Genomic DNA, 20,478 nt, shown 5'->3' with positions numbered 1-20,478 from the left:
CCATACCTTCCCCAAATGTATCTATGCTATCATGTGAAGCCAAAGATGTATCTCCTTTTGATGCTTTGTTCCCTAATGCCTGTAAGCCTAATGATGTATTTGGATGTACTATTGTGAGGCTTGTTGAGCACAACCCTGTAACGAGTTCTCCATATGTTAAAGATGTAGATTCTTGTTCCCTACAGGTTGCATGTGTTGCAGGTTCATTTCAAGAGCACTGTGAAGAAACCTTTGAGGGCAGGTCTGAAGCTCAAACCATTGATGAAGAGACCTACCTTGTAGAAGTCCAAGAAGAAAAAGGCAGTGTTTGTGGCTCTGAGGTTGAGGAAAAGAAAGAAGAGGAGAAGCAGGTTATTTCTTTTGGCAAGAAGGAAGAAGTCCAAGAAGAAAAAGGCAGTGTTTGTGGCTCTGAGGGAAAGATTCCACCTCCAACGGGAATGGACTGGTGTTTTCCACTTTTTCTAAATTTGGTGGCCTCTCTATTACATGCATCCCACACTTGGCTGCCGTGGACACGACTGTACAAGAAAAGTGCAAGATATTGTGGTCGGACACTTGGCCCATTGTGACATGTTAGCCAGTGTGCCACCACAGGAGTGTCACAGTCATCTATGCACGTTCCACACACATCATTCGTGCTAGTCCCGCACCAAGATGTAACCCTCTTGAACGATGTATTTGTGTCCCGCACACTTATCAGACCCATTGGCTGGATGGACGTAACTTGTCAGTGTCAAATGTCTAGGAAGAGTCTTCTTTTCAAGTTCTTAGAATGTTGACAAAGAGGGCTTCCCCATATGTCTTGACCTGCACCTGCCTGCTATCTTCTCCTCCTGCCCGCCACTCTTCCCCTTCTCCTTCTTCCCGCCTTCCCCCTCTTTGCTGCGCATTTCCCTACTGCCCACCATTCACCCCTTTACCTGCATCTCCTTCTGCCCGCCATACCCCTCTTATTGGCACATTTCCCTTGTTCCCACCATTCACCTCACCTCACCCCCCCCCCCCCCCCCCCCCTCTCTCTCTATTTACCGAGATTAGTGCTGACTTATATGATTCCTTGAGAGGGCTATTTTAGACCAATGGGCATTTCAATCGATATTGGCAGCACGTCCAGGCCGGGAGCTCCATAGTTTTAGACCAGGACTCAAGGGTCATACTACTTGTTAGGGTGGCTGGTATAATTCGTACTTGATTTTGAACGGATTGTTGTTTTGGGATGATAATTTTTGCATACTGGATAGTGCTAAGATTAGGAGGAAGATCTTCTCTGAATGTTATGACGCTCGTACCTAGCAAGTCATTCAAGAGTACAATGACTTATGATTTGGTAAAAACAGATGTTTTACTTGCCTAAAACGAAGGCAAACGTTCAGGACTATGTAGTGAAATGTCATTAGTGTCAAATGAACAAGGTTGAACGCCTTAGGACTACAGAGTTGTTACATCTTCTGGAGATTCCTTTTAACAAATGGAAAAGTATTTCCATGGATTTTATTGTCAGATTGCCATCGACCAGTTAGGGGTATTGTGTATATAGAAGCTTCATAGGTTTAGAAGCTCACTTGGAATGTACGGTATGGAGTTGAGCTCGAGGGGGAGTATTTAGATATCGATCTCAACTAGTGCAGATATGGATGACACCTCTGCACTTACGCCATTGGCATGGGTGGTGAGATTATGGTTGATATGCTGCTAGGGCACTAGTGGAGGGCCTACCACCTGAGTGGACTATGCACACCATCGTGCCTCTCCACAAAGCGGGAGACATGCTAGACCCCAGCAAATACAGGACTATCATGATTGGTCATACATTGGCCAAACTTTATGGCGCAGTGCTCGAGGCAGAGTTGAGCTCATATGCAGAGAAGGAGGGACTGCAAGCACCAGGGCAGGCTGGATTCCGACAAGCTTTCTCCACTATTGACCATATATTCACTCTGAGATGTTTGATTGACCAGGCTAGGGTGCGGAAGAAGAGATTATACTGCTGCTTTGTGGATTTCCGCAAAGCATTTGACACGGTGCCACGAGAGAGACTCTTCCAGCGCCTATAGTCATTGGGGATCCCATCAGAGATGGTTTGGGGCATCTATGCTTTATATGTGCAGGTCTTCGGGCGCATACAATGCCCCGGGGGGCTATCTGATGTTATTGCTAGCACCATAGGTGTGAAGCAAGGATGCCCACTCTCTCCTACACTATTTGGGCTATACATCGATGAGGTGGCTGACTTCATTGGTCACGGTGGTGGGGATGGGGTAGACATCTCAGGTACCACAGTCCACATTATGCTATATGCAGATGATATTATTTTGGTCTCTGAGTCGCGGATGGGACTACAGCACCATCTCCATGCACTCGATGACTTCTGCACACAGAGGGGGCTTACGGTGAACCTTGGGAAAACCAAGGCCACGATTTTCCACACCTCAGGGCCGGTTCGACGACGACAGACCATCTTCACACTAGCAAGAGGACAGGTAGAGGTGGTAGACTCATATGTGTACCTGGGGATTACATTTATGACTCCACCAAGAAGATTTACTATTTACTATGGCACACGCAACCAGGGATAGACTCACATGAGGGTATGCAGCTCTGGCCATGCTAGAGAGACAGTGTCGCCAGTGAATGGGAGAGAATTAGGGTTAGGTTTCATGTGGGAGACATACACACAGAGAAAGAAGGGAGAGAGAGAGAGAGTTGTGGGGATAAGTCAACTCAAGCATTGAGTGTGTGACTCCCCTATCACACATGTATATTTTGCACTAGTACACATAGTGCACTTAGTACATTAAAAGTAGTAAGTGTACTATGTACTATAACTTATGGGTTTGTACACACTACAAGGGTGGGCATAATGCCTTTACCCCAACAACCTCCCACTTAAAGGCAAAGTGTCCTTAAACGAAGGAAAAGAAAAAATCAGCATGTACATGATAATATACAAGGCCATATCAAGGCTGAAACTGGCCTCATCCAATGCCCATCAAGTGTCTGCAATGAGCAAACCGCTCCGGAGGCAAACTCTTTGTCAACAGATCAGCCGGGTTGTCATCCGTATGAATCTTAACAAGCTGAATTTGCTTGTTCTCTATCACCTCTCTGATGAAGTGATACTTCACATCCACATGCTTCGTCTTTGCATGAAAGACAGGGTTCTTTGCCAACTGGATGGCACTCTGACTGTCACAATGCAACAATGGAATATCCCCTGTATAACCCAAATCAACCACTAACCGAGATAGCCATAATGCCTCCTTGCAAGCCTCTGTGGCTGCAATATACTCGGCCTCTGTAGTAGATAAGGCAGTGCACTTCTGCATCCTGGATATCCATGACACAGCACCTCCTGTGAATGTAAACACATAACCGGTAGTAGACTTCCGGTTATCTGGATGACCGGCATAATCCGAATCCGTATAACCATGCACTAATGCATCCTGTTTGCCAAAGCATATGCACATATCCTGTGTGCCCTTCAGGTATCTCATGAAACCTTTCACTGCTTCCCAATGCTTCTTGCCAGGGTTGGCCATGTATCTAGAAACCACTCCCACTGCAAATGCAATGTCCGACCTAGTAGCAACCATGGCATACATGAGACTGCCACAAGCTGAAGCATACGGAATCTTGGCCATATCAGCCCTGCCACTATCTGACTGTGGGCTGTCCATAGCACTGAGTTTCACATATGGAGGCAAAGGAGTACTAGTCTTCTTCCCCCCGTCCATATTGAACCTCTGCAAAACTTTGCCAATATATTCCTTCTGAGACAAATACAACACATGCTGATTTCTGTCCCGAAGTATCCGCATACCCAAAATGTGATTTGCATCACCCAAATCCTTCATATCAAAGGTTTGATGCAGCCTCTTCTTCAAGGCATCCATCTCTTTACGAGATTTCCCGGCAATCAACATATCATCAACATACAAGATGAGGATCAATAGACTGCCATCCAAAGCTTTCTTGGTGTATAAGCAGTGATCTATGTCACTTCTCCTGAAATCCTGGGATTTCGTGAATGTATCATATTTATGATACCATTCCCTTGGTGCCTGTTTGAGCCCATAAAGACTCTTTTTCAGCTTGCATACAAGCTTCTCCTTTCCACTCACTGCATCTGGCTGTTGCATATATATCTCCTCATGGAGATCACCGTGAAGAAAAGCAGTCTTCACATCCATCCGAATCAAGTCCAGATCATCATGTGCAACCAAAGCTAACACAGCTCTAAGTGTGGTCATTTTGACCACTGGAGAGAAGATCTCATCAAAGTCCACACCATATTCCTGCTTGAAGCCCTTAGCCACTAACCTGGCTTTGTATCTTGGCTTTGCATCAGGTGCAACTTTGAGCCTGTAAACCCACTTGCATGGCAAAACCTTCTTGCCTGTAGGCAAATGCACCAACTTCCATGTTCCATTTTTGTGCAGAGAATCCATCTCTGACTTCATGGCACGCTCCCAAAGAGCCTTGTCTGCCCTCTGTAAAGCCTCCTTATAACATGAGGGCTCCCCACAGTCAGTGAGCATCAAGTAGTCAACCCCTGGAACAAACCTGTCAGGGGCTCTAGAGGGTCTTGTGGACCTCCGTACCCAATGACCATCATTTGCAGGTTGCTGTCCAGCCTGCATATCACCTATTGGTGGCTCTTGTTCCATGCCATAAGGCTGAAAAATCATGCCCGGTATCTCCTCTAACTGTGGGATATCCATAGGGATATCTTCTGCCATCTCTGGCTGTCCATTTGGACCATTTTCAGCACCATTTAAGGGCTGGTTTTGCTGCTGTAATGGCTGATTTACAGCCCTTGGTTGTTGTCCATGATGTCCATCATCATCAAAGATGACTCTGCCATGCTCCTGTTGCCTTGCAGGCTCCTTATACATGCATGTTTCATAAAAAATGACATCATTGCTGCGTATAATCTTTCTATTCACTGGATCCCAAAGTCTATACCCCATTTCACCTCTGTCACCATATCCTAGGAATATGCATTTGTGAGACTTAGGATCAAGTTTGGTGCGCATTTCCCTGCGTATGTGCACGTACGCAACACAACCAAACACTCTCAAGTGCTTGTATGACGGAGGCTTCCCTGTCCATACTTCTTCTGGCACTTTCCCACCAAGCCTCGTGTTAGGTGACCTGTTTATAAGATGAACGGCTGTCATAGCAGCTTCAGCCCAAAAACCATGAGGTAACGCAGCATGTGACAACATAGAATGGACCTTCTCCTGAATGGTCCTGTTCATCCTCTCTGCTGTCCCATTTTGTGGAGGATCATAAGGAGTAGAGAGCTCCCTCTTGATGCCTTTAGCATCACAAAAGTCTTGAAACTGTTTGGACATATTCTCTCCACCATTGTCGGAACGCAAAGCCTTCAATGTTTTGCCAGTTTGGTTCTCAACATGAGCAACAAACTTCTGAAACACTGAGAATGTATCACTCTCCCAGAGCAGAGAGGATATGCAGACTATGCTAGGAGGAGGTTGAGAGTGAGGAACATTATGTATGCAGATGCACAGCATATAGTGTCATTAGAGAAAGATACACCACCATCTTCAGTGGACATCCCTCACTCCGCCAGATCATGGAGTCCGCAGACCAACGCAGATTTGGCCACTTCTTGCTAGAGACACAACGAGAGAGACACTGCTACGGACTCATACCAGAGGGAGAGGTGGGCGACAGCTCCAGCTCACTAATTTCTTCCAGAGATCTACTCAGTGCCTATTTTGACACAGGAGGGGGTTACACTTCAGCGCGCTCCGGACCTCCAAGCCAGACGAAGACCAAGAGCACCAGGCTACCAGACTCCCAGACTACATCAGAGGGAGATCACAGAGATACGGGCTCGAAATCAGCACTATATCCAGGAGCAGCTAGCTCACTTACACTCACACCCAGAGATCATGCTCCGAGGTATTTTTGCCTCGCCATCACCTATGTATCCAATATTACACCCCCATTATGGTACTGGTTGGAGCTAGACAAATCTGCATTGCATTCTTGTATACCCTGTGCATATAGGTTGCATACTGAGCCTCTAGTAGTAGTGCTCCATCCATCACCCCCCCCCCCACTGGCTCAGTACTTTCATAGTTTATTTCACGTTCATTTTGTCCTTTTTTTTTCTGGACATCCAGAAGACATTGACAGTTGTACATTGATTTGTCTCATAGGTCGAGTTCGGCCTCTAGTAGACGTTAATACAGCTTTCTTTCTTTCTTTCTTTCTCTCTCTCTCTCTCACCGGTGGATTAGAGCCATCATCACCCGCCACAGGAGACGACTGCCCCGCCACTTTAGTTTCTCTATCTTACAGCACCCCATGAGAGACATACTGAGATGAGAAAATTACACCAGTCTTATGCTAGTTGTAGATATTATACACTTATGTTGTACCTCAATAGGAGTATTTTCCTTTCAAAGCTGTTTAGGACTGTTTTAGGACTTTTTTTTAGTCCTTTTTGTCTTACTTTTGATGAGACACCATCAGCTGTGTACTATGTTTTGGTCTCATAGGCCACTTTGGCCTTTCGCAGACGGCCCATGGATTAGCGGTTTGGGGCCTATGGGACACAGACCAGGGCACTGACAGCGATACACATGGCAGTATGGAACTGTAATGGTTCACTATGGGTGCAACCTGGACGACTGGAGCATGTTATGGTGGGGAGAGACATCACACTTCTGACAGAGACACATCAGAGCCCAGAGAGAGGGCTACCTCAAGTAGAGGGATTCCAGTGGGAGTCAGCATACAGGAGGACCACACACCAGGGTACCTCGAGAGGGTCGGGGGGAGTAGCAGTTCTATTCAGACGGAAGCTACAGGGGAGACTGAGAGTGGTAGCACAGGAACCAGAGGCCAGATACATGTGGATCAGTTTACAGCTCTCACAGGACAGGGTTCTATACATAGCCCTATGTTACTTTCCTCCATCAGGATCCTCCTATGTCATTACAGAGGACATGCCACAGGAGGAGGAGGCAGGAGCCTCGCCATGCACTTGTCTGTCAGAGGAGATTATGCATTATTCTACACTAGGGGAAGTATTTCTTACGGGCGAATGCCCACACACAGAGCAGACAGTGTGAGGTGTATGACTGTGATGACATGGAGATCCTCCACCCTATGGATCCAGAGGAGATAGGGGCTAGTCGGGCATCAAAGGACACTGGACCAGACAGAGGACATTACGGGGACCACTTACTAGAGTTGGGAGCCAGGCATCGTCTCGTTATTTATAACGGGATGTTACAGTGGCCGGGATCAGGAGGGCTGACATGCTTCCCACATGGGGGTCATACACGGACCGGAGGCACGGTGGTAGACTACATTATGGGGTCTTTGGAGGCATCACAGCTTGTCACCCAGGAGTCGAGGAGAGAGATGAGGAGACTTACTCACCGCAAAAGGCGGGCCTTCGCAGAGATACAGGAGCCAGAGATCTTTCATTTCTTCATGAGTAGAGATAGCCCTATCTCATGGCGGCACTTCAGAGAGCCCCGGACACCGACACCTATTGCAGACCCACAGACATGGCACACATATGCAGAGGGCCTATACCACGACCCATAGCAGCCATCTATACCTCAGCCACAAGAGCCTCGACCTACCACAACTAGCTTCTTTACCCACTCGATGGTAAAGGAAGCTATCCGCCGCCTACAGCATGGACGGGCCGCCGACCATATGGGCCTGTAGGGTGAGCATCTCATATATGCAGTAGATTCTTTGGCTCCTTTTCTTGCACACCTGTTTAACAGGGCACTAGCAGAGGGTTTGCCTGCGGAGTGGACGATGCACACCATTGTGCCGATTCACAAAACAGGGGATATGCTCGATCCGAGCAACTACAGGACGGGTATGGTTGGCCACGTGTTGGCCAAACTCTATGGTGCACTGTTGGAGCAAGAGATTAGCTTATATGCTGAGCGAGCAGGTTTACGCTCATCATCAGGGCAGGCAGGCTTCAGGAGAGCTTTCTCTACCACTGACCATGTATTCACTTTGAGATGTATGATTGATCAGGCCAGAGTGAGGAAGAGAAAGCTCTATTGCTACTTTGTGGATTTCCGCAAGGCATTTGACACAGTACCACGAGAGAGGCTCTTTCAGCGTGTGCAGTTTCTTGGCATACCAGCAGATATGACATGGGGCATCTATGCATTATATGAGCATGTTTTTGGGCGAGTCAGATCTCCAGGAGGTATGTCGGAGACAATTGCTAGCACCATTGGTGTCAAGCAAGGATGCCCACTTTCCCCCATGCTATTTGGGTTATACATTGATGAGGTGGCTGACTTCATTACACGGGGAGGCGGAGATGGAGTTGATTTAGCAGGTACCTCAGTACATATTATGCTTTATGCTGATGATATTGTATTAGTGTCTGAGTCTCTAGGAGGTCTATAGCAGCATCTACATGCACTCGATGATTTCTGCACACAGAGGGGTCTTACTGTGAACCTTGGGAAAACCAAGGTTATGGTCTTTCATACATCGAGACAGGGCAGGAGTCAGCTGACATTCACTCTCGCAGGACGCCAAGTGGAGGTGGTGACATCATACGTGTACCTAGGGGTTACCTTCTCTGCAGCAGCCACATGCTTCACCATGGGTTCAGCAGCCAGAGCTAGATTGACACGGCGATATGCAGCATTGGCTATGCTAGAGAGACAGTGCCACCAGGCGCATTTTCAGGTGCCCCGGACGAAGGGGTGGCTATTTGACACATTAGTCACACCGGCACTGATGTATGGAGCAGCGGTATGAGCGCGAGGCCTTGCTACCCATTGGTGGACACAGATAGAGAGACCACAGGCCCTCATGATGGCACGCATGATACGCAACAAACCGTCAGTACCTCATGACATTATCCGAGCAGAGTTTGCTGCGCCTCCTATGATAGTAGAGGCCATATTCCAGACTATATGCCTGCTAGACAGATTCAGAGAGATGCCACAGGACAGATTGTCATACAGAGCTTTTGAGGCATCTAGACAGCTAGCTGAGGCAGGAGACAGAAGATCATGGTATGCACAGGTCACACATTGGTTCTCACAGCATGACCTAGACATGGATCATCTACCACCATTCCAGTATGACAGGGATGCACCACATATCCGTCTCTCTCATAGTGAGAGGAACAGAGTATTGAGACAGGACCTATGGCAGCTCTATACAAGAGAGACATGGATATCGCCTACACAGCCTCCTCCACCGAAGATGCTATACTACAGAGATCACTTCATGAGTATCACTGATGATGGATTTATAGAGAGGCCTAGATACATGGAGGGCTTTTTACCACACAGCTCCTGAGTGGCTATTGGTCAGCTTAGAGTTTCATCACATCGATTGGAGATCGAGATTGGCAGAGCAGCACGGATCCCCCGAGAGGAGAGGGTATACAGATTGTGCAGAGAGGAGGTGGAGTGAGGAGCATTATGTATGCAGATGCAGAGCATATACAGCCATGAGAGAGAGAGATCCCATTTTATTCAGAGAGCCACATTCCCTACGCCAGATCTTTGAGGCAGCAGACCAGCGCATACTGGGGAGATTCATTCTAGACATACAGCGTCACAGAGAGACATCATTACAGGCTCAGATAGCTCCAGAGGGGGGACGACAGACACAGATTACTACATTTTTTCAGAGATCCATCCCACTCCCAGCCCCTACACGGCAGGGAATTACACTCCACTCAGAGCCCGCAGGAGATAGAGGACACCTGGCTTTCGGACACCACGCCTATACCAGAGAGAGATGACAGAGATCAGAGCTCAGTTTCACAGAGAGGGTGCAGAGCGACTGGCTCGCTTCAGAGCAGACCCAGGCATGTTCTTCAGGGAGTTGTGGACACCCCCCTTCATTGATGTATACCATTTTATACCCCCAGTATGGTACAGGATGGAGCCAGCTAGGTTGCATATCATGATTGTATACTCCATGCATATAGCTTTGCATTCTCCTAGTAGTAGAGCTCCATCCCCTCCCCCACTCATTGTACTTATTGCACACCCAGATTCAGCTTTTTAGTTCAGTACTTTTTCATTTTGTTGGGATGACAGAGGATACCCCATACAGGTACACCGATTTGTCTCATAGGCCGAGTTCGGTCTTTTGGAAGACGTTAATAAAATCTTTCTTTCTTTCTTTCTTTCTCTCTCTCTCGGGTTTCGGCGTTACGCAGGGTCATGGAGTTTGAGGATCAGAGATGCCTCGGATTGTTTCTACTTGAGCTCAAGAGACACAGGGAAACCCTCTTGGCAAACAGGGGACCAAGCCATGATGTACCTAGACAGAGGATCCTGACAGATTTCTTCAACACCAGCACCAGCACCAGCAGCACAGCCCACACACCTCTTGATACCTCCTCCATCGGGCCATCAGGACACCAACCACCTCCCAGGGAGTCACCATTGATAGAGCAGTCGTCTTATGTCGTGCTCGGCGACCATGTCCACCAGGATCCCGACCACGGCATCCTCACCATCGCCAGATCAGAGCCATTATTGCTCGGCATCGAAGGTGCCTACCTCGCTTCTATGACCTCTCCATTCTAGACAGGCCCATGGCGGAGATATTTGATCTGAGGAGAGGGCAGCACTTCAATTGATCAGCATACATGGATCTACTTGATATACATTTTCCAGTATTTTCTACTCAGTATCATCTAGGAGTCTTACTTACAGTTCTTATAACCGTAAGATAGTTAGTTTATTGTACTTTTCAGTTTCATTTGGTTGTTCTCTTTGATGAGACACCAACTTCAAATGTACTCTCAGTTTTGGTCTCATAGGCCATCATGGCCTCTTAGAGACGTTAATATATCATTTCATTTCATTTTTTCTCTCTCTCTCTCTCTCTCTCTCTCTCTCTCTCTCTCTCTCGCATTGTCTTATGTGTGAATCGTGAATTACGGAATGATTCTGCTCTAACCAAGTTAACAAATCCATCTCCAAGATTCTGCATGTAACACTCCCAGTGCCCACATCAGTGAATGGGTGCTGGTCCACCCATTCCTGCCGGCATCTTGGCACCCATTTCCTTCCCTTGTGATACACTTCAGATGTCACTGTCACATGGACCAGGGGGATGTCTTTGCAACAAGTCACAGGAAAAAACAATACAAAGTTTTCATATTCATTGCACACAGCACACAATGGAAAAATACTATGTTTTCTATTTACCCCAGATGTTTAATCCATATTAGTATGGCCTTATGTTTACTAGTTATCAGGGATAGAAACTTCAAGTTTAAAATTAAACACACTGCTCAGTTCTGACATAAGATCTTACCGGTCGCAATGGAAGAGCAAGAGGGCTAAAGATGCAATCTGGCAGTGATGGAATTCTCTCCTTGGGATGATGATAACGGCAAGACATTCCAAATTTACAGTCCCCAGTCTTCATATAATACTGACACTCAGGCTGCCCAGGTCGCTCAGGAAAAAGCGAGTCTTTAGACATGGTCATTGCTTGCACAACTGATGTAAGGCCTGTAGCATCTGAGACTGGAATGTAAGGACTATATGGCACATGAATGCCACCGGAGAGTGCATCCGTTGGGGCTGCTGATTCATATGCAAAACTTGCTCCAAGTGTGTGTTGCCGAGTGTCCAAAGATGCCATAGGTCCCATTTGAGCCTGTTTTACATTTATTTGACGTCTGTTAAATGGGTGCAAAAGAGTACATCATACAGCAGTTCTAAAATAAGGGCTGGACAATGACAGGTATGAAAGATAGCCAAAACCATTGACTTTATGTCATAATAAGGATTCTGTTCTTAAAGAACGGGACTTCTCCAAAATATAATTACTTCTAGCAGGGCTTTTTCATATTATAATTGTCAAACAGTCCGTGTGCCCAGGGGTTGGATGAATAGCCTACCTTCTCAAGTGTTCATGAAAGCAGTCCTCTGCAAGCCTGAAGTGGCCCTGAATCTGGTCCACATAGAGGAGAGTATGAATAGTAACCAAACAATAGAAAGTAATGTGTATGGGATGTCTGAGGCTTTCAATGGCCCTTCTTCCACACTTCCAATAACCTCCCAGGCTAAGTCCATGATCTCTTGGCATGCACAGTTCCAGTGATACAATAATTCTCCCAATAGGATTTTCTAGAGCACCGAGCTGAATCTGTAACCATTCTTGACCGTATGATCAAAAAAGGGAACGCTCTGTCTGTAGATCTCAGATGGGTCAACCACCAAACATGGTTATTTGATATCATATTTTTATTGTGTGTTGTGATTATCAGTTGGGATTGATTGATGTGACTTCAATTGATTGCTCAACTAACGTGGATTATGTTTGTGAGTTTTAGGTTATGAGCTCTACGAGGGTACCGATAGAGGTGTCGCACAATGTGAGGGTACTGATTGACGTATCGCATGGATGGCAGATTGAGAGGTGGTGTGAAGACTGAGATCTAAATATTCAATATAATATTTTGTGACCGTGTGATGGCATTTGAGTACTGAATTTATTTGCAAACGGGGGATCTATATTCCCATGTCTTCCTTGCTATTCTGCAGCTCTGACCATATGAAACTTTGCTTTTATTAGTGTTTTTAAGGGCCTACAACATTTATCATGTACATATGGACACTCTTTGATGCATAGCCTTGTACAAGGCCTCTTCTCTGTGGCCCACACTGAATTCAAAGGAAGCCCAGGTTTCTGTGTCAGTGGCTAATCCGACACGGCAAGACAGTCCAATATGGAATGTCGGGTTCTGTCAATGCCTATCCGCGCACATGTGCAGCCAATGAATATCACAGACTTAAAAGCACTACAAGAACAATATGCTGAAGAACAAGTCGGAACACGAGAGAAGATTTCAGAAAACTATAGAAAATATCACATATAGATTAACTAACAAGGACCATCGGACAGAGTTTCGACCCAAACTGCTACTCCTAGAACATGAAACTGTAACACAAGAAACTATTCTCTAACACTCCTCTCCATTCTACTAAATGGACTATCTGCTTATATTCTTGCAGGTCCGACTGGTACAAGATAACAGCCGCTAATGGCCCTACTCCTAGATATCATTACAATTCAATTACATGTGGCAAGTAGGCCTAATGTTCAGTGAGTGGCATTCATGGGTCGGATGTCTGACGGATTTGTCAGACAAGGCCTTAACTCCCATCCGCCGTCAAACCCACCAACACTTGGCACACCCAATGGACAATCCATCTCTGAAGCATACTGTTGCAGCGATATCCAAATGAAATGGCTAGGTGACCAACCCGGTTCCTATTTTGGAAGCCATACTCATCGTTTCTGACAAGTGTCACATTCATCGGTTGCAGTCCCCAATGCTGCTTTGTTGTTAGGGTGCCACCACACTGGTGGTGTCGAAAGAAATGTACCTGAATACTCAACATTATGTTGCATAACTGCAATCCATGCAAACATTGGTAATTCTTCTGTGTAATCCTTTTGCTGCAGAGGCATCAGCTCCAGTTAGGGTGGGTACATGGGAGGCTGGATGTCGAACTGTGCTGGATCGCATCCAGAGTCCTGACACCGTCATTTGGGTTGTAAAGCAGAGAAGTGTGGCGGGAGGGGTAGGTTATGCTTGTAGGAAATATGGTTTGAGGATCTTAGGGTGGAAGGTAATGATGCTTAGCCATGGTGATTAGCAAAGAAATTAACACTAATGATGTGATTAACACGAGAGAGAGAGATAGTGCACACGAGGGAGCATTAGTTAAATGACCAAAAGACTGAATTAACTGGTCTTTATATAGGCAACACAAGGTTACATCAAAAGACTCGTGTGAGACAAATAGTGTGACCAAAACTAAGGACCCTAGCTCACCCCCACAACATGGATGGTTATTTGTCTTTCTCCAACACTCCCCCTCAAGTAATTATCCACAACAACTACCAAACAAGAAGTACTCCAGACATTGGACACACACCAAGGCTTGTTTGGATATACCAAGCACACTTTTCGCTTTTGGTTTCACCAACTTTACCTTGACTTTCTCCAATTCTTGGAGCAGCTTTTGAACATTGTTAGATTCTGTTGGGGCATGTTGTGCTGCTTTCTTCCGTAGTTTGGACTCCCTTCTTCTTGTTGCTGCAAATTTGCATTCTTGCTTCTTCCTCACCTTGCTGAATCAGGAGATTTTATTTCTACTGCATTGAGCTCTTCCTCCTGCTGTTCGAGCATCTTGTGTAGTTCATCATTCTGCTCTAAGGATCTGTTATTGTGGCAGCATGACTGTATGATGTGGGGGAGTTGTTTCTACCTTCACATTCTTTTTGGCATTGGCTGCCTAGGACAGCTAAGAAAGATGGCGCCCCAATCTTTAGAATGCCTCCCTTTGTATCTGACTTCTTCAGAATCTCCTCTAGGTTCTTGTTAAGGACACTGCCCCATGCCACTGGTGTGCCCTTTTTTGCTTCAGAGCGTAGTTTTCTTTGCTCATGTTGTAGCTCTTTGTGAACAGCTGTATGTTTTCACAGTACCACCAGTATTGCTGTTGTCGGGCTTCATCTATGCAAGCACCTATGTTGTATTCTTTACCGAGCTTTCCGTTGAAAACCTTCTGCATGTCCGCATCGGATGCTAGTTCTGTTGTGGTGATGCCTTGCAAAGGCAGCTGAAATGCTTCGGCCGTGAGTTGCTCTGTCAGCTTTACTCTCTGGTCCTTCTTTGCTCCAGGGAGCCGGTTTGTCGTCAGTTCATGTAGCTAGAGCTCCACCTCGATGAGTGTTGTGGCTGGGCAAACTTGGACTAGTTTACGCGATGTAGGCAGATGGCAAGGGTATGAGAAAGCAAGAGTAGAAAAAATAAGCAAATTCATAGACACGACAAAGCAATATGGCACATGCAAGGGTAACTACTTGGCTTTTGGGTTTGTTTTCTCTATTGTTGGCAATTGACAAGATACCTCTACCTATTGGAACTCTTGATCTGCGGGTTGACAAGGACAGTGCATGAGCATTCAAAACAGCAACATCAACAATGATAGCTTTTTGAAATATGAGTGTGGGGGCAACAAAAGTGCACACTCCTATATTCAAATCAAATCTACACTTTTCCCAATGCAAACATACTGGAAATAGAAGGAGACGCATGAACAACTCACATGCAGACATCACATCCCACGTATTTTCTTCTTGCTTTTGACACACATCCACACAATGTATACTTACAAAACTTTGGGGGTGTCTTGGGATTGAGATATTATTGGAGATAGGATGATCTAGCATCCACACCTTAGTCTTAGTGGAACTTTGTGGAGGTTAATCTTACTTTGTGAAGGTACAAATATTAGCCTAAGGTCTAAGGGTGTAGGAGAATCCACTCATGCATCATCAGTTACTAAGCCTCTCTCGTAGCATCTAGAGAACTGGAGAGAATGTAGGGGTGGTGGAGAGGTTTGGGGGAAGAAGGCACCTAGCTCCAATGGGCCTATTAATACCTTTGCACACACACTATGTGAGTGTGAGAGCATGCCATGTGCAGTACCTTGCTTTGTGGTTAATATGCTTTGTGAAATCGAGCCCTTACTCTTGTTTGTGCTCATTATACATGTGGCTTAGTATTAATCATCATCATTTAGGTTTTCCTTTATGATTTGTCTCATAGAGATTAGTACTAATCCTCTTTGTTAGACATTAGCTTGAGTAGTACTCTAGGCATGCCTCTAGTAGTCACATGATTGAGATAGCAAGATCATTCAATCCATTCTGACACCTCTACAGGCATATGCTTACTTTAAGATGAGTTTGTGACAATTCCTCCATGATTGCTTACAGTTCGAGGACATTGTTTTTAGTCAATTCAAGGTGTTTTCCCACTGCTTCTGAAGTTCTCTGCAGATGGACTTATCTTGAGTCCATCTCCTACATTGTACATAAGTCATTGTTGGTTTTCACTTTGAAAAAAAGTGGGTACCTAATGCTTCATATAGTGGCAGTTTGGGGCATTTGATTTTGCTTACATCTTGATTACTTTGTGAGTGAGCAATCCTCATTAATCTTTGTGGGGAAAGTTGCATTCTCTTCAATGTCTTGAGTGGCACAAGGGAGTAGAAGAGTGGGCATTGAGTAGGAAGCCTTGAGCAAGAGAGAGATTCATTTCTTTGTGAGAGAGAGCTTGTGGTGAAGGATGTTTTCATGGAGGTTCAAAATTTGAGTTGCAAAATTATCACAATAACACCATTACATTGTGTTCCCATTTAGCACTAAAGTATGGAATTTATCTCATACTAATAGTATGCAGAAAACTGCCTCTATTAGTATGGAATTTATCTCATACTAATAGTATGCAGAATAGTAACACCTCTGTGGTGGACAGTTCCTCTGTGCTACACAGCACCATTGGTGGGGCTCTCAAGCTTGAGAGAGATCCCACTTCAGGGCGCCAAAGGCATAGCTAAACCACCCTCAGACCAGCACAAAGGGAGCAGATTCTGAGTCGGTTTTCTGCACTGTGTAAAACAGGATTTAGTGAGATTAATCAGGACTCCAATCAACACAATTGACGGCTTCAGTGTGTGGCACACTGTGAGGTGCACCTGTAGGAAGAATCAAAACCCGAATTGGTGCAGAATTTGAAGAGATTTTGATGCTCCATTGACTCGTCCTTGGATATCTCTTATTTGGTGGGAGAATAAATTTGAATTTTAAACCTTGGTAAAAATTCTTTGTGAAGGGTAATTTATCCATGCAAGAGCATCATGCCCGTATCTCCTCATAAAGGGCCTCATCTCGTCGGGGCATCTTCGCAAGCCTTCGTGAGCCACGGGACATGATCCCCTCCCTCAGTCTTCTACGGTAGGCATTTGGTGCCTTCATGGGGCTATGAAAGATTGTTTCACCATCCTCTTCTCCCTCCTGGGATTGAGACATGTTTCCCCCTAATTACTGCCTTGGGGGCCTAAGCGTGAGTGGGTGGGTGGGAAAAGGGAGGCAGACTGCCTACGCACAGAGTAGGACAAATCAGATGGCGAGCAAGCACGCTGCGCGAAGGTGGGTACGCACAAAGCAGGACAAATTATATGGCGGGCAAGCACGCTACGCGCAGGTGGGTGCGCACAGAGCAGGACAGATCAAATGGCGGGCAAGCGTGCTACATCACGGGCAAGAGAGAGAGACAGAGAGAGAAAGAAAGAAAGAAAGAAAGATTTTATCAACGTCTTCCAAAAGACCGAACTCGGCCTATGAGACAAATCAGTGAACCTATGTGGGGTATCCTCTGTCATCCCAACAAAATGAAAAAGTACTGAACTAAAAAAAAAAGCTGAATCTGGGTGTGCAATAAGTACAATGAGTGGGGGGGAGGGGATGGAGCTCTACTACTAGGAGAATGCAAAGCTATATGCATGGAGTATACAATCATGATATGCAACCTAGCTAGCTCCATCCTGTACCATACTGGGGGTATAAAATGGTATACATCAATGAAGGGGGTGTCCACAGCTCCCTGAAGAACATGCCTGGGTCTGCTCTGAAGCGAGCCAGTTGCTCCGCACCCTCTCTGTGAAACTGAGCTCTCATCTCTGTCATCTCTCTCTAGTATAGGCGTGGTGTCTGAAAGCCAAGTGTCCTCTGTCTCCTGTGGGCTCTGAGTGTCTCTGCTCTCTGGAAAGTAATTCCTTGCTGTGTAGGGGCTAGGAGTGGGATGGATCTCTGGAAAAATGTAGTAATCTGTGTCTGTCATCCCCCCTCCGGAGCTGTCTAAGCCTGTATTGATGTCTCTCTGTGACGCTGTATGTCTAGAATGGATCTCCCCAGTATGCGCTGGTCTGCTGCCTCAAAGATCTGGCGTAGGGAATGTGGCTCTCTGAATAAAATGGGATGTCTCTCTCTGATGGCTGTATTCGCTCTGCATCTGCATACATAATGCTCCTCACTCTCCACCTCCTCTCTGCACAATCTGCATACCCTCTCCTCTCGGGGGATCCGTGCTGCTCTACCAGTCTCAATCTCCAATCGATGTGATGAAATTCTATGCTGACCAATAGCCACTCGGGAGCCTTGTGGTAAAAAGCCCTCCATGTATCTAGGCCTCTCTATAAATCCATCATCAGTGATACTCATGAAGTGATCTCTGTAGTATATTATTTGGCTTTCTCTATGGTGGCCTTGCCGCCAACCAGTGGAGATCAGTCGTTGGTGCTAGCCTAGCTTGTCTGAGATGTGTAGGAGCTTTAGAGATAATCTATCATTGCTTGTGGGAGTGCAAGGAGGCACAGAGGATTTGGATTGCAATAGCACACCTTTTTGGAAGGATGAGAATGGATGCCCACGTTTTTTTTGGTGCTATTGTTTGGTTTATACAATCGCGCCCGCTAATCAGGTTTGAAGGGAACTACACACATATGGTCATGTGGGTTACCCAGGGAGTGGGTCGGCAGTGCCGTCTTCAGGACATGCCAGAGTCAGGCTACGTACCTCCACCACAGAGATTGGACACTGCATGGGAGATCATTGTTAGCATCACAGCCCGGCACATCTGGAAGGCTAGATGCACTGACGTCATGGAGGGCACTATGGTTTATGATACAGTGCATTTGCAAGGATCTGGTGTGATATTATCCACAAGGTCAGGCCACTTGGGCCAGGATTCAGGGATCTTCAAGGGCTGTAGAGAGAAAATGTGGCCAATTCATGAGAGAATGGGATCATGGCATCTTTTTCACTCTCATATGGGGCCTAGCTAGCAGCTGGCAGCACAAGGCACCAAATTGGTTTCCCCCTTGAAATCTCCCTTCTTGTAAAATGTTTTCATACTTAATAGTAGTCTCTTTTCCGGGAAAAAAAATGCATTTGCACAAAACAAAAAAAAGTCAAAAATGCAAAACAATAATGGATGATTGACAACACAAACATAGTATTAACCAAAAATAGTTAAAACTAACCAAATATTCAGGTCAACATGCAGGCAAACATCAAATCACAATTTGCAGATCAATTATACAGAGGATTAAAAGTAGGAAATGCAAATTGCAGGCAATCAAATATGTAGAATAAACACTCAGAACTTGCAGCATTGTGTAGTAGGCTCACTTGATAGGTGCTCCATCCAGGCACAGAAACTAGGCTTTGGGGTGGTACAATTAAAGAAGCAAAACTGGAAGAGCTTTGAAACCGTGATCCTGGCATGTAAGGAGATCTAGCTATTGACCATGATGGAAATGTTTGTGGGGAAGGTGTTGATGGAGATCCACCAGAAGCATACAATGAGGACCCGGACATTGCAACTAATGCTCTGAAAGCTGCTGGTTGGGGATGGTTGAATTTGCAGGTTGCACCAAATTTGCATGAACCAGTTCGCATATAGTATCCACAGTTCTTTTCACCCTGTGCAAACAAGAGACACTCATCATAACATATCAAGAAAAACTGGCTAGGATGCACTTATCTATGCACATTTTAAGCACGCATGCTCTCTCTCTCTCTCTCTCTCTCTCTCTCTCTCTCTCTCTCATCCATACAGTTGACCTCATCCATACAGTTGGCAGAGAGGATGGAGATACTCATTGCTGGTACGCTCAGATGAGATCATGTTGACCTCATCCATACAGTTGGCAGAGGATGGAGATACTCATTGCTAGTATGCTCAGATGAGATCATGGTTTGCGGATAGAGGCACTACCACCCTTTCAGTACAGTCTGGATTGTCCATTTTTGGATCTCACCCGCTCAGAGCAAAACCGCATGATCAGGATGGATATCAACAGAGTGGACACAGAGAGGACATGGACTAGCCCCCTTGAGCCCTTAGGCACGAAAATGGCTCATTACAAGAGATCATGGTTTGCGGATAGAGGCACTACCACCCTTTCAGTACAGTCTGGATTGTCCATTTTTGGATCTCACCCGCTCAGAGCAAAACCGCATGATCAGGATGGATATCATCAGAGTGGACACAGAGAGGACATGGACTAGCCCCCTTGAGCCCTTAGGCACGAAAATGGCTCATTACAAGAGCCATTTTCTACACCTCTCACCGGATGATTTTATCACCCGCCCGGCATACATGGATGTACACCTATCACATGGGATACGTTGTGCCATTGGATAGATCCGGACCTCATCACATCAGCTGCGGATTGAGACAGGGCAATATGTGCATCAGATCTTGGATGACCGCATTTGTCAGCTATGCTACTAGGAGGTAGAGAGAGAGGAACACTACATTTGCCGATGTACAGGCTATTATGAGATCCGAGGGAGATATCACTGCCTCTTCCGAGAGGGTTTTGGGCCGTTACGCACGCTCATGGAGTTTGAGGATCAGAGATGCCTGGGATTGTTTCTACTTGAGCTCAGGAGACATAGAGAGACCCTCTTGGCAGACAGGAGGCCGAGCCATGATTCACCTAGACAGAGAACCCTGACAGATTTCTTCGGCACCAGCACTAGCAACCCAGCCCACACACCTCCTGATACCTCCTCCATTGGGCCATCAGGGCACCG

The 20,478-nt window shown here is 46.1% G+C and overlaps 1 protein-coding gene across 7 annotated transcripts in view; it reads right to left on the bottom strand.

Moving 5' to 3' along the window:
• The window catches only part of LOC147614747 (zinc finger CCCH domain-containing protein ZFN-like), a 46,469-nt gene that overhangs the window by 9,887 nt on the left and 16,104 nt on the right, over positions 1-20,478 (bottom strand). For all 7 annotated transcript variants that reach the window (XR_015262973.1, XR_015262974.1, XR_015262972.1 and 4 more), the window contains 2 exons: positions 19,066-19,359; positions 11,323-11,670 (listed from right to left, as the gene is read on the bottom strand). Coding sequence is in view for 4 of the 7 variants with exons in the window: in XM_086780075.1 (XP_086636201.1) it covers positions 11,323-11,670; positions 19,066-19,359 (642 nt within the window). In the remaining 3 variants the exon portion in view is untranslated. The remainder of the gene's footprint in view (positions 1-11,322; positions 11,671-19,065; positions 19,360-20,478) is intronic.

This window comes from Cibotium barometz, chromosome 41, assembly GCF_041138505.1.
Source record: "Cibotium barometz isolate CiBa-2024 chromosome 41, ASM4113850v1, whole genome shotgun sequence".
Lineage (NCBI taxonomy): Eukaryota > Viridiplantae > Streptophyta > Polypodiopsida > Cyatheales > Cibotiaceae > Cibotium > Cibotium barometz.
The sequence above is the reverse complement of the archived record's forward strand: the minus strand, read 5'-3'. Positions and strand labels throughout refer to the sequence as shown.